The 15473-nt window shown below is 35.8% G+C and overlaps 1 protein-coding gene across 3 annotated transcripts in view; it reads left to right on the top strand.

The window, feature by feature from the left end:
- The window catches only part of YLPM1 (YLP motif containing 1), a 78940-nt gene that overhangs the window by 58005 nt on the left and 5462 nt on the right, over nucleotides 1–15473 (top strand). For 2 of the 3 annotated variants that reach the window (XM_038545271.1, XM_038545272.1), the window contains exons 18-19: nucleotides 2435–2486; nucleotides 7509–7639. In XM_038545271.1, the coding sequence (XP_038401199.1) occupies nucleotides 2435–2486; nucleotides 7509–7639 (183 nt within the window). The remainder of the gene's footprint in view (nucleotides 1–2434; nucleotides 2487–7508; nucleotides 7640–15473) is intronic. The other variant, XR_005363529.1, reaches the window with a different exon arrangement.

Consider the following 15473-nt stretch of genomic DNA (forward strand, 5'->3'; position numbering starts at 1 on the left):
AATGAGGCACAGAGATTAGCAATGCCTTGAAACAGTGTTGCTTTTTTAATTTAAAGTATTATTTGGTTTATTTAATACTTCGGCCCTTTATAAAGCTGCTTCTCATATTCTTCTGGAAATGTACAAAGCGAGAACCCTGATTCCTACCCCTAGAGAATACAGACTCTCTAAGGAGTGGTCCCATCAAACCCATGTGTGATATAGAGGACTCTGAAAAGAAAGAAACTGTGTGTACATAGAGATGGTGTCAACCTCTACATTCTTAGATTTCATATGCGGATTAAAAAATAAGCTTTAAAGTTAATTGCATTTGAGTCTCAGTATGTTTTTTTCTTTAAACAAATTATTTTTCTTAATTAGGTTGTCTTTTGACATATATGATTTAAAACGTAGGTAGGAAGTTCATTTAAAGGTCCACGCTGTTCTGGAATATGGCTAATGACCTCTTTAGCTACTTGCAGCGTGTGTACTAGAAAATGATCACGTGAGAAGTCTGTAATGTTAGCTTTCTGAAGCTCCGTCTTCCTTTGTGGAGATTTCAGGCTATGATTCATAACATCTGACTCGTTTAGGTGTAGGTCAAAGTTCGGAACTTTTAATTGAATGTACTACTTACTTTGAAAAGTGAAACCACTGTAATACTCTATTATTACATCAGAAACATGTCAAGGAAGCCATAGAACTCTACCCTGCTGGACTCTCTCTTTTATTTCCAAGTGGCCTAACATTTTAACCAGGGAGAAGATACACAGTTTTAAGGAAGAACAGGGTGGTTCCAGCAGGAGGAAATTAATATACTCATTCTGCTTATCTTTATGTTATAAAGCTTCTCTTAACCCATTCAAAAATGCAGAATCCAGATCTTCTACTATTGGGTTCTATTCCAAGAGTAAAAGATTCTTGGAGAATTTTAACCAAAGGGTTAAGAGCAAGTCTCATGTCATTCAGACCATTTTAATGGAATTCTTAATAAACTTTGCATTTTCTACTTTGTACTGATCACTGCAACTGGGCGAAATCCAAACTTTTCTTGGTTAAGAGAATCCTTCTGGGGATCATTGGTATGATATTTTTCTTTCTTTAGTGCTTCAGTGAACCTAGTAGATATGATTCAGAATTTATAAATATGTTATTCTAGTGATGCTTAAGGTTTTCAGATGATTTTCGAGATATCACTTGTACAAATTTCATGAGTACTTTTAGCACCATCACTTCAGCATAGCTTTGTCTTGGTTTGTTGTAGAAATGTATTTGGGAAAGATGGTATGATTTATAACTTCAAATACTAATAAGTTGAAAGTGAATAATTAGTCTGGCCTAAAAACTAGAAATGTACAAAATCTGTAGGTTTCCTGGAAGAACTATGATGCTCCAGTACTCTTACACAGCAGCTATTGTTATCATACATTCAGCATACTTGCCAACCTACCTTTGTGTCAGTCTGTTCCATGGACTTGAATATTCTCTATGTAGAGATATTAATTCTGAAAAGAAGATGCTGACACCTTTGATGAATCTGTTTACATAATAAGCCCTAATGTTAAAGTTCTGTATGTTAGGGTCTAACAACAGAGTCCAAATGAAGGAAAAGAGGAATCATAACCGTACACTTGCTAGGTGAATAAGTGGAAAAATATTACTACATAGTTAAATAGGTACATTGGGAAATTTGAAAATCTTACGGGACTTTGTTTGAAATAAACCACCCAGTTATTTTATTAAATAAAATGTAAATTGCCTGTGGAGATTTCTGGTTTTCGAATAATAGGAAAATGTCATTTTAAAAGACATTGGAAATAATAATCTAGGTTCCAACCGATGAAAAAGAAATGCTCTCATACTGATTCAGTAAAAACCAGCCTTTGTAAGATCTAACCGGTAAATGGGTTGAGTCATTTTTAAATAAGTTGGAACTTCATAGTTGTGTTCAGCAATACCATGTTTTCTTCTTTCTTTTGAGTACTTAAAATTACGCTGCAATATAAAGTAACTGTCTTGAAGAACACTCTTTGTCTACTATCACTTGAGAATCGAAGTTGTACTTAGAAAACAAGCTAGCTAGTTATTACAAATAACTACTCTGCTACTCTGAATGATATTAATACTAGCACAGTAACCACCGTACATCCTCACCATATTTCCTATCCAGCTGTTGTTCGGACTACAACTGTGTGTCCTGAACTGTAGCTGCCTCAAAGCGCCTTCACAATAGTGTTTTGAAGTGACTACTCTGAAATCTGGGCAGTGAAGTTGGTGAATTGGGTAATTCAGTTTCTTCAGAGGTAATGAGACTGTGTTTTCCCTAAGGATATATATATAACTAGTGAGTGGAAACTGAATCCGTTCCCAGTTTTAATGCTTTTCCAGTTCAACAGTGATATGCATGTATGTGTCTCTTTCTAACCCTTCGAGCTTCTCTCTGTGTGCGATTTAGGGTTACATTCCGAAAAGCAAATGGGAGATGGACACATCTGAGGCCAAGCTAGGTGGGTATCTCCTTTTTCCTGTTTTTATATGTGATACCTGATGGTAATGGTCATAGATCTTTCTGCTTTAAGAAGAACAAACTTCCCCAAATTTCTGCTTTAAACCAAGATTTTTGGCCTACCTTAATACATCCTTAGCAAGCTTTCAGTTTAACTAGTTACATCTTGTGACAGGGTGAAAGAAGGGTATTTAGAAGAATTGCCTTTACCACCACTTCAAAAAATTTTAGAGTAAGCAGAAGTATGATGAATTTAGCAATAAAATACTGTCACTTCTAAAATCCATTGTTATATTAATCAGAAATGTTAGAGATGATGAGATTTCTTTTTTAAAAGAATATTTAATGGCAAAAAAAAAAAAAGAATATTTAATGGCAGTCCAAAGTTGAACCTGATTATGAATATTTTGGGTAACAAGAGTAGTAATAATAATAAATATTGAAGTTTAAACATTCAAACATTCATTGAAAGGCAGTTATTTTTCTTATATAATAAATAAGAGTTTCTGGATTGGGGGAGGTAGATATGTAATTGAGGTTTTTAAGGAGCCTGCTTTGTAAGATTCTTTCCTTAGGTTTATTTTTAGTGGCAGGTTGATTACAAGGTAAACTGGTTAAAATTACTATCTAACCCAAAAGTTGGAGTTGCCTAATGGTGAGGTTGTCTGTCAAGCAGAAAATCATATATATCCAGTGATTTTCTTCCAATATTTAATGGTAATAATTGCAAAACTTTTTTTCACCTCGCTTAAAAAATCATTTATCACATTAAGATGTATTAATAAATAATCTAAGAAAATGAGATAAGGACTTCCTGGAAAATTGACCTTACTAATGTATGAAATTTAACTGTCAGTCTCTGCGTTTCTTTTCCTGGTATCGTACTGTTACTCCAAGACTGAAGTAACCATCTAAATATCTTAAGTTTATAGAACACATCTGAGTCATTTAGCTGCTTCACTGTTTGGGATCCTTTGTGTTTCTGATGTAAGAGGAGTACATTTTACATAAGTTGCATAAGTTCTGCCTTTTATTTTGCCCAACTGATCATGTTAGCAATTGATGTCCACTAGGTCCTATGTAAAGTAGTTCCATAAACTTTAGTATTACTGTATTATTAATAGGGATAGGTGCTTTGATATAAAGTCTAGGGTTTTTTCCTAGTGTATGACATGTGAAAATTGTATGTGGTTACTGACATATTCTTAAACTGGTCTTCTCTCTTTGGGAAATCTTAGTCAATGATCTCTTCCTCTAAACTTTTAAAGCATTTATAAACGTTTCAATGCCATTAAATACGTAGGAAAATAATAATCACAAATTACTTTTTAAATAATAATGCTTTAGATCTGCTTATTTTGATATTAGATTAAGTCTGTTTGAAGCTCTGCACTGTACCTTGAGAATAACCTGTAAGACTGTAAGATCATTTCCCTCTTCTGGTTCTCAAAATAGCAATTATCTTTTTGGGCAAAAAGAGATCATAAATACAGATCAAGAGGATTATAAAAATGATCGGTATTTTAGCTAAGCATGTAATGTTCATAGGTATCGTGTAATATGTGATCTACAATAATAATTTTTAAACTTGAGCCAGTCCAATTTCTATTTTTCTTTCTAATTTCAAAAGAGAAAGGAAATTTAGCTGTGATGAATATTCAAGAAAATATGTTATTAAACTTGGTACTGATTCCTGAAAATAATTTTGTCCTGTCTACCATTTGCTTCTCAGAAAACACATTTTATACAAATGCAATCCATCTTAAAGCGTTAGGCAATTAATTCCAGAAATGGATTTGGTAAATAAACCATTTCAGTTAAAGGCACTGAAGGTCTAGTAATGAACCTAGAAAATAAACCCCACCATGTTTGCCACTGCTGCTGTTGTTTTAATACGTGACAGTGATGTTTCATTTAATGACGGACATCTTGCACCACTGTGTTATCTTGAGAGCTAATCTATTTGTGGAGGAAGGCAAATTGAGTGTGAGCATTCTTGAAAGTGCTTGCTTCTTTGAGATTGGTCCGTGGAGCCAAATGAGAAGAAGATTCTTCCCTAAAACATAAGGCCCTTCATCTGAGAATTAGTCTATGGTGCTTTCCTTATGATAACAAATTCAATAGATTTGATTACCAAATACAATTAATTTTTCTAGTACTTTACCAACATTCTTAAATTACTTTTGGAAACACGATTATGCTAGATGAAAACATACTAAGCTTCATCTAAGTCACACATTGAGCCAGAAGAGCTAAATGTGTACCTGGGGAATTTTGATTCACAAATGAGTCTGCCAGTGAGAAAGTACTATTTACCTTTCATGCAGCTGGTTAAATCCCATTGCAGATTCTTGATCTATGTTCATTAAGTACAGTATGCACTTCAGCCAATGTTTGAGTGTTAAATTGGAAGTGGTGTAATTTTAGAGAGATTGAAAACTGGCCTGAAATACATCTGGCATGGGTGCTGTGGAGTTGTTAAAGACTGCCTGTGGCCCATTTCAGTTGCCCCTGACTGGCTCCTTTTCAGCTGGGACACAGGCACCCTAATACTAGGGTAGGTGTTACATGCCACATCAGACGCTGGGTTTCAGTATTGAAGCTACTTAAATTCTGATGATACGATTTTGGTTTCTCAAATCGTGAGAAATTCTCACAATTTGAGAAACCAAAAGAAGGTTTGAGACTGCTATCCTAATTTAGATTTCTCCATACCAAGTACTTTGCTTTTCTCATCTGTCATTCGTCTCTGATTATTGGTTATTGTATATTGGCCTTCTACATGTCAGGCAATTTCATCTCTTCACAGTTGGAATGAAGTTATTATTCATATAGGCACGTAACCCTTATATGTTTACCATGAACAGATTTTCAGAAACACCATTTATGTTTAGAAAATGCATAAAAATTCAAAAATTTTCTGTTGTGCTATAATAATATTTACTGTTCTGAAGATGTGGGAAATTCTGTGACCTGCCAAGTTGGATATTTAAACCTTCATCTTCATCTTAAAACCTCATCTTTTGAAATTCAAACCTCTGAAAATCATTAGTGTGGGTGTATGGAATACCAGCCGCCTTCTGTAATTAACACCCCAGATTCCTCTTCCCTCACCTTATGCCATACATCTGTGTGTTTGGGTTTCCAGGATGCCATGTGGAAGAGGTATGAACCTTTCTTCAGCCCCAAGAAGGAAGCTTTAAACATGCTGTGTACAATGAAATTTCAAATTAAACATTACAAACAAGGGTGTTCAGACTAGAAGTACATGTTCTTCTGATCTTCCATGTTGCAAATATGGGACTCCTGTCACATACCCAGTGTTTGAGGAAAAGTTCTTGCAGTTTTCATACTTGCCCTTCTGCATTGCTGCCTTGGCTATGCTCTATTCTTGGAGTTCAGATATGAATTTTTTTCCTTTGAAGTATGTTAATGTCAAAGTTGATCTTAAGTTTGGAAATCCCTTGAGGTTTATTTAATAAGTGTGTTAGAGCTTCCTACTCTTCTAGTAATACTGTATACTGTTGAACTAGAACAGTTTTATTGTTTGTGGGACTTCATTGGTTTTCTAATACCATCATCTGTGTCCCTATGCAATCAAGGGATCACTTCTTTAAGAATCTGTATAATACGGCCTGTCATACACACAAAGATAAAGCCATTTGGTACAGCATGTGGTTTACAGAGATTAGGCAACTGTTTCTATTGAACTCTTCCATGTTAAAAATTTTTCCAAAGTGATATGATAAAAATTTATTGAGTTTTGTAAAGTGTTGTAGTGTGCCTTGCAGATTTTTCAATACTATTGCTTTTATGGGGGAGGGTTTTAGGAAATAAAAATTTTGCCAAGTATGCGAAATCTTACTGGTTTTTTTTAAGCCTGTTTGGTGTGGTACAGTTAGCTGTGTGTGAATCTTTTACATTTGAAGCATAAACTCACCCTCTCTCCTGCCACTGCTTCCATTGTACTTTTCTTTTCATATCAATTTCTCTCCAACTTGGTGCCTAACAGATTTTTATTATATGCACTCTGCACCCTTTATGGAGTTTAATGAAGTGTGGTTGTTGTGTATTTCTGACATTTTTAGCTTTTCTTTTATTGACTTGCTTAATAAGTGTGTGTATATAATCACAGATGATTCAATAATTTAGTGCTTCAGTGTAACTCATATTTCACATGAGAATAAAAATAGAGAATTAAAAATCAGTATTAACGACCAATAAAAATGACTGCACATTTTCATCATGTGTTCTTGAAGACACCTAAACTCATGTCTTATAATTTCTGAATCTGCAATCTCTGTTCATTTAATTGGTTACGATTTGGGGCCCTTGGAAAGCCTAGCCCTCTCAGATTGAGGATTCAGAAAGAAAATTTAGGTCTGGTCACTTTCACTGGCTAGCTTTTAGCCTCAGAATGGTCAGTAGAACTTCGTAGTATAACCAAAGAATGTGGTGATTTGTACGGTTTACTCAGAAACCTTAACTTATGGCGAATCCTCACACAGTGGTCAAAATCCCAAGGAACTGTTAATGTAAAACCTTTTTAAATATTAGCTTGGTTCATTAAGTTGTTGGTACTGCCTACCTTTCATATGACACAGTATCACACATGATTGCAAATCAAATGGGTGATGTTAATATTGTGTTAAAGAAAAAGAGTGGAAGAAGTAGTTTTTAGAAAAACCCGTCTTCGCATTTTCCTTCAGAACATGAGAGCTGAAGTGTGATTTGGGGGTGGGAGGCCAGGAGACAAGTGACTTTTCTTGCTCTGCCTGTATTTGTGCCTTAAACCAACATTGTAATGTAATGCCTGCCAGTATGAACACCAAATAAACAATGGAAATTGCACAGAACTTGATACTATCTCAACCAAGAAGATAGTTTCGATCTGCAAGTGATGCTGCTCTCAAAAATGTGGATGTGCCCTCTGACAGTGTTCCAGACTTCTTTTCCTTTGTTTGTGTGTTGTGTGCAAACTCACACTCTTCCTTAATGCTGCGGCTCTGTGTTTGTCCCTCAGACAAGTTGGATGGCTTGAGAACTGGTACTAAAAGGAAACGTGACTGGGAGGCAATTGCCAGCAGAATGGAAGATTACCTACAGCTCCCTGATGATTATGACACTCGTGCCTCTGAACCTGGGAAGAAGAGGGTAAGAGACTTTGTCAGTAATTGCCAGTAGATAAAGGGCTTCTTTAGCCATCTGGTTTTAGAAAGTTATAGGCAGATAAGAACATGAATGGTATTTTTAGAGTGATTTAGTTTATACTGTATCATATTACAAATCAAAAAAGGAGTCAGACCATATAAATTATCAGATTAAAATGTATAGATAATTTAAAAAATGGAGAACAGAATCTCATGGCTAGGGAATCCCTGGGTGGCTCAGCGGTTTAGCGCCTGCCTTCTGCGCAGGGCATGATCCTGGAGACCCAGGATCAAGTCCCACATCAGGCTCCCTGCATGGAGCCTGCTTCTCCCTCTGCCTGTGTCTCTGCTTCTCTCTCTCTCTGTCTCTCATGAATAAATAAATAAAATCTTAAAAAAAAAAAAAAAAAAAAGAATATCATGGCTAGCATGCTGTCAACCTGAACGGAGTTTTAAGTTGCCACTTGTACTGTTTCATCATGGGGCAGAATAGCCAGGTGCAAAGTAGAGTATTGAAGAGAATCTATGGAATGTCTTTTTTTTTTTTTTTTTAAGATGTATTTATTTATGTGAGAGAGAGAGTAAGCACAGGGCAGGAGGAGGGGCAAAGAGAGATCTCAAGCAGACTCCCTGCTGAGCACAGAGCCCGACTCAGGGCTCAATCTCACTACCCTGAGATCATAACATGAGCCGAAATCAAGAGTGGGACACTTAACTGACTGAGCCACCCAGGTGCCCCAGGAATCTGTGGGACTTTTTAGTGGATTAGATTTAGAGGGTCCAGGAGTGGATGGAATGAATCAAAAATGAATCTTCAGGGTTTTGGCCATAAGCACTCCACATGTGTGGTGCCATTTACTGACTCAGAAAAAATTGGAGGAGTCTAGTTTGAGACTAAACAATGAGAAGGTCAGTGAGGGACCATTTACATTAGAAATGATACTAAGACGCAAGACTCCAAAATTTAGAAATTCAGGTAGAGGTAAATGTTTCAAGAAGTAAAGAGTAGTCAATTGTTAAATGATACAGAGAATGCAAGTAAATTGGGAGCAGAGAAATGGCTATTAGATTAGATTTGGCAACTTGGAGATCATTGGTGATTGATCAATAATCAGTTGAGTTTTAGAGTTGAAGGGCACAAGCCAGTTGGGAGCAAACAAAGTAATAAGAAATGAAATATAGAACAGCAGATGGAGACAACTTTTTGATGAAGTTTTGCTGTGAAAAGGAACAGAGAAATATAACCAGAACGTTGTATAGCCCTTCCACATAGACATCAAAATCAGGAAAAGTGATCTTTGTGTATCCTTTAAAACAAGATAATGAAGCAAAAAAAAAAAAAAAAAGGGTCATATTATATATGATCTGGATAAGCCTTTTCTAGCTAATTTGTCTTGGTCTTTCTGTATAAGTATATACAGACGTACCAGTCTTTTTAAATAACTGCCTAATATGCCATTGGTTGTACAGTTATTTATCTAGTCCCTTACTGGTGAATACTTAGGCTGTCTTCTCTGCGTTATTAATATAAATACTAGGGCGAAAGTCATGGTGCATATGTTCTTGGCATCATTTTGAAAGCATATCCCTTGGTTAAATAGTTAACATAAAAGCTGCAATCTTATAGAATATGATTTATCATTTTGACAAATACTGTGAGCTTTTTACCCAAAAGGTTACAGCTGTTTATACAGCCACATGTAACTAAATGCCTGTTTTTCCACACTTGCACTAAAGGTGCTATTACCAAACTTTTAACCTTTTGACAATCTGGTAAAACAAAAATGGTATCTCAGTTTGCATTTCCTTAATTAAGATGAGGCTCTGTATCATTTATCTTTACACATCATTTCCTTATTATGAGTTTCTTCAGTACTTTTAATATTAAGAGTATTTATTGTAAGAGGGTAAAATTGCCAGTAACACTTCATTACATTGGATAACATTATGAAGAATCCCAGTTTTCAAAGCTCTTTTAAATACTTCACATAGTCCCTAGACCCACCCTTGTCCATGTAGCTTGAGAGGAGGGCAAAGGGAGATTAGGGGCCTTCTAGATTAGTGCCTAGCTCCACTCAGATACTACTTGTGTCGATTCTTCCTATTCCAGTTTTAAGGTTGGGGCAATAAAAAATAGAAATAGCTCTTCCTAGGGAATAATAATTTGGTGTAGTTCAGTAACAACGAATAATCTCAAATGAAAAACATTTTCTCTGGTTTATTTTTAGTTGAATACCTATTAATCTACAGAGTATGTGATCCCTTGTAATTTACTTTGTAAGCTGGGTAGACAAAAATTAAGCTGTGTACATCGTAGTTCTTTTTTAAGTTTTTATTTTAATTACAGTTAGTTAACATACAGTGTTATATTAGTTTTAGGTGTCCAATATAGTGATTCAGTACTTCATACACCAGGTGCTCATCATGAGAAGTGCACTCCTTAATCCTCCCCGTTGCCTATTTCTCCCATCCTGTTCCCCCACCTCCCCTCTGGTGACCATCACTTTGTCCTTAATACTTAAGAATCTGTTTCTTGGGCAGCCTGGGTGGCTCAGCGGTTTAGCACTGCCTTCAGCCCAGGGCATGATCCTGGAGACCCGGGATCAAGTCACTGCATGGAGCCTGCTTCTCCCTCTGCCTGTGTCTCTGCCTCTCTCTCTCTCTCTCTGTCTCTCATGAATAAATAAATAAAATCTTTTTTAAAAAAAAGAATCTTTTTTTTTAAGATTTTATTTATTTATTTATTTGAGAAAGAGAGAGCATGAGCAGGGGGAGGGGCAGAAGAGGAGGGAGAAAATCTCAAGCAGACTCTGCTAAGCGCAGAGCCCGACACAGAGCTCGATCTCAAGACCCATGAGATCATGATCTGAGCCAAAACCAAGAGTCATGTATCCAACTGACTGAGCCACCCAGGCACTCTAAGAGTCTATTTCTTGATTTGTCTCTTTTTTTCCCTTTTGATCATTTGTTTCTTCAATTCCACATATGAATAAAAGTATATGATATTTGTCTTTCTCCAACTGACTTACTTCACATTTTATATAATACACACATATACACATTTACGTACATACACTCCCACATCTTTATCCACTCAACGATTAAGTGTCCACTTAATCGTTGGACACTTAGGCTGCTTCCATAATCTGATTATTATAAATAATGCTGTTATAAATATAGGAGTGCTTGTATCCCTTTGAATTAGTATTTTTGTGTTCTCTGGGTAATTACCCAGTAGTGTGACTGCTGGATTGTAGGGTAGTTCTATTTTTAACTTTTTTGAGGAACCACCATACTGTTTTTCACAGTGGTTGCACCAGTTTGCATGCCCACCAACACTGTACGAGTGTTCCTTTTACTCCAGCTCCTTGCCAACACCTGCTGTTTCTTGTGCTGTTGATTTTAGCCATTCTGACAGGTATGAGGTGATATCTAATTATAGTTTTGATTTGCATTTCCCTGATGATAAGTGATGATGAGCATCTTTTCATGTGTCTTTTAGCCATCTCTACATCTTTGGAGAAATGTCTGTTCGTAAGTTCTGCCCATGTTTTAATTGGATTATTTGTTTTTTGGGCGTTGAGTTTTATAAATTCTTTATATATTTTGGATATTAACCCTTTACTGGATATGTCACTTGCAAATATCTTCTCCCATTTCATAGGTTGTCTTTTAGTTTTGTTGATTGTTTCCTTTGCTGTGCAGAAACTTTTTATTTTAGTGTAATTCCAATAGTTTATTTTTGCTTCTGTTTCCCTTGCCTCAGTAAGCATAGCAAGAGGTTGCTACAGCCTATGTCATAGAAGTTAGTACCTGTGTTTTCCTCTAGGATTTTTATGGTTTCAGGTCTCACATTTAGATCTTTTTTTTTTTTTAAGATTTTATTTATTTATTTATCCATGAGAGACACAAGGAGAGGTGGAGACATAGGGAGAGGGAGAAGCAGGATGCCTGCAAAAGCAGGCTCCCTGCAGGGAGCCTGATGTGTGGGACTCTATCCCAGGACCCTGGGATCTTGCCCTGAGGTGAAGGCAGATACTCAACCGCTGAGCCACCCAAGTGTCCCTCACATTTAGATCTTTAACCCATTTTGAATTTATTTTTGTTTATGAAATATGATTTAGTTTCTTTTACTGCTGTCCATTTTTCCCAACACCATTTGTTGAAGAGACTGTCTTTTTCCCCTTAGATATTCTTTCCTACTTTGTCGAAGATTAATTGACCATATAATTGTGGGTTCATTTCTGGGTTTTCTATTCTGTCCCATTGATCTGTGTGTTTATTTTTGTGTTAGTACTGTAGTGTTTTGATTACTGCAGCTTTAATGTAACTTGAAGTCTGGAATTATGATGCCTCCAGCTTTGCTTTGCCTTTTCAGGATTGCTTTGGCTATTTGGGATCTTTTGTGGTTCCATACAAATTTTAGAATGTTGTTCTAATTCTGTGAAAAATTCTGTTGACATTTTGATAGAGATTGCATTAAATGTATAGATTGGGTAGTATAGACATTTTAACAAGATCTGTTCTTTCAACCCATGAGAATGGAATGTTTTCCCATTTCTTTTTGTCATCTTCAGTTTCTTTTACCAGTTACAGTTTTCAGAGTACAAGTCTTTTACTTCTTTGGTTAGGTTTATTCCTAGGTATCATCATTTTGGGTGCAGTTGTAAATGGAATTGCTTTCTTAATTTATTTTTCCGCAGCTTCATTTTTGGTGTATAGAAATGTAACAGATTTCTGCACATTGATTTTGTATCCTGTGACTTTACTAAAATCGTTTAGCAGGTTTTTTTGGTGGAGTCTTTCAGGTTTTCTTTATGTAGTATCATGTTGTCTGCAAAAAGAGAAAGTTTTACTGCTTGCTTACTGATTTAGATGCTCTTTATTTATTTTTGTTGTCTGATTGCTGTGGCTAGGACTTCAATATTATGTTGAATAAAAGTGAGAGTGAATACCCTTGTCTTGTTTCTGACCTTAGGAAAAAAAAGCTCTCCATTTTTTCCCATTAAGGATGATACTGGCTGTGGGTTTTTCATATATAGCCTTTATTATGTTGAGGTATGTTACCTCTAAAGCTACTTTGTTGAAGGTTGTTTTCATAAATGGGTGTTGTACTTTGTGAAATGCTTTTTCAGCACCTATTGAAATGATCATATGTATCTTATCCTTTTTCTTATTGATGTGACATTGATTGATTTTCAAATACTGAACCAACCCTGGCAACCCAGGTATAAATCCCACTTGATCATGGTGAATGATTTTTTTAATGTGTTGTTAGATTCAGTTTGCTAGTATTTTATTGAGAATTTTTGCATCTGTGTTCATCAGGAATCTTGGCCTGTAGTTCTCCTTTTTATTTATTTATTTATTTAGTTCTCCTTTTTAGTGGTGTCTTTCTCTAGTTTTGTTATCAGAATAATGCTGCCTCATAGAATGAATTTGTAAGTTTTCTTTTTCTATTTTTTAGAATAGTTCAAAAATAGCTACTAACTATTGTTTAAATAGTTTGGTAGAATCCATCTATTAAGCTATCTGGTCATGGACTTTTGTTCATTGGAAGCTTTTTGATTACTGATTCCATTTCTTTGGAATTATCCGTCTGTTCAAATTTTCTACTTCTTCCGGTTTCAGTTTTGGTAGTTTATATTATCTAAGAATTTATCCACTTCTTCTAGGTTGTCTAATTTGTTGGCATATAGTTTTTCATAATATTCGCTTGAAATTGTATTTCTGTGGTGTTGGTTGTTATTTCTCCTCTCTCGTTTGTGATTTTATTTATTTGAATCCATTCTTGTTTTTTCTTGGTAAGTCTGGTTAGAGTTTTATCAATTTTATTGATATTGATATTGAACCAGCTCCTGGTTTCATTGGTCTTGTTCTATTGTTTTTTTAGTTTCTATATCATTTATTTCTACTCTAATCTTTATTATTTCCTTTCTTCTTCTAGCTTTAGATTTTTTTTGTTGTTGTTGTTTTTGTTTTTTTCCTAGCTCCTTTAGGTGTCAGGTTAGGGGTTTTTTTTGAGATTTTTCTTGTTTCTTCAAGTAGGCCTGTATTGCTATATACTTCCTTCTTAGAACCATTTTTTGCTGTATCCCAGAGGTTTTGGACTGTTATATTTTCATTTTCATTTGTTTCCCTGTACATTTTAAATTTTTTTCTTTTATTTTCTGGTTGACCCATTCATTGTTTAGTAGCATGTTATTTAACTTCCATATATTTGTGCTCTTTCCAGATTTTTTTCTTGTGGTTGACTTTTAGTTTCATAGCATTGTGGTCAAAAAAGGTGCATGGTAGGGACACCTGGGTGGTTCAGTGGTTGAGGATCTGCCTCCAGCTCAGGACATCCCAGGAGTTCTGAGATCGAGTCCCACGTTGGGCTCCTGCATGGAGCCTGCTTCTCCTCCCTCTGCCTTTGTCTCTGCCTCTCTCTGTGTCTCTCATGAATAAATAAATAAAAATCTTTTTAAAAAATGCATGGTATAACTTTGATCTTGAATTTGTTGAGGCTTGTTTTGTGGACTAAATATGTGATCTCTTCTGATCTTTAGGTTTGTCATTAACTGTTTTTTTGTATTTAGATGCTCCCCTTTTGGGAGCATAAATATTTACAGTTGTTACATCTTCTTGTTGGATTGTCCCCTTATTATTATATTATGTCCTTCTTTGTCTCTTTTTACTGTCTTTGTTTCAAAGTCTGTTTTGTCCATTTTAAGTCTTGCTACTCTGGCTTTCTTTTGACATCCATTTGTGTGATAGATATTTCTCCATCCCCCACTTTCAATCTGCAGGTGTCTTTAGGTCTAAATTGAGTGTCTTGTAGGCAGCATATAGATGGGTCTCATTTTTTCTTTTCTTTTTTTAAATATTTTATATATTTATTCATGAGAGACACACACAGAGGGGGAGAGAGAGAGAGAGAGAGAGAGGCAAAGACACAGGCAGAGGGAGAAGCAGGCTCCATTCAGGAAGCCCAACGTGGGATTTGATCCCAGGTCTCCAGGACCACAGCCTGGGCCAAAGGCAGCACTAAACCACTGAGCTACCTGGGCTGCCCCATCATTTTTTCTATCCATTCCATCACCATATGTTTTTTGATTGGAGCATTGAGTACATTTACATTCAGAGTAATTATTGATAAATGTTTATTTACTGTTTGTTTTGCGGTTGTTTCTGGAGTTTTTTTTTTTTTTTTTAATTTTTATTTATTTATGATAGTCACACAGAGAGAAAGAGAGGCAGAGACACAGGCAGAGGGAGAAGCAGGCTCCATGCACCGGGAGCCTGATGTGGGATTCGATCCTGGGTCTCCAGGATCGCGCCCTGGGCCAAAGGCAGGCGCCAAACCGCTGCGCCACCCAGGGATCCCTGTTTCTGGAGATTTTTTTCTCTGATCCTTTCTTGTCTTTCTCTCTTCCATGATTTGCTAAAATTCTTTAGTGATACAGTTGACTTCTTCCTCTTCATTCTTTGCATATTTATTGATAGTTTTGATATGTAGTTACCATTAGGTTTATTTATAACCTCTTCTGCATGTGGTTTATATTAAATTGATGGTCATTTAAGTTTGAACCCATTTTTTTCTCTTCTCCCCACATTTTAAATATATGTTGTCTTATTTTACATCCTTTTGTGAGTTCCTTGACTGATTTTTTTTTATAGAAGTACTCATTTTTATTGCTTTCATGCTTCTACCTTTATACTGTCACTTTTGGTCTCTCCTTTACACTCAGAATCCCCTTTAATATTTCTTGCAGGGCTAGTATAATGATAATGAATTCCCTTGTTTTTGTTTGTTTGGAAAACTCTTTGTCCTTTTTTTCCCTGAATGATAGCCT

The sequence above is a fragment of the Canis lupus genome, chromosome 8 (assembly GCF_011100685.1).
Source record: "Canis lupus familiaris isolate Mischka breed German Shepherd chromosome 8, alternate assembly UU_Cfam_GSD_1.0, whole genome shotgun sequence".
Lineage (NCBI taxonomy): Eukaryota > Metazoa > Chordata > Mammalia > Carnivora > Canidae > Canis > Canis lupus.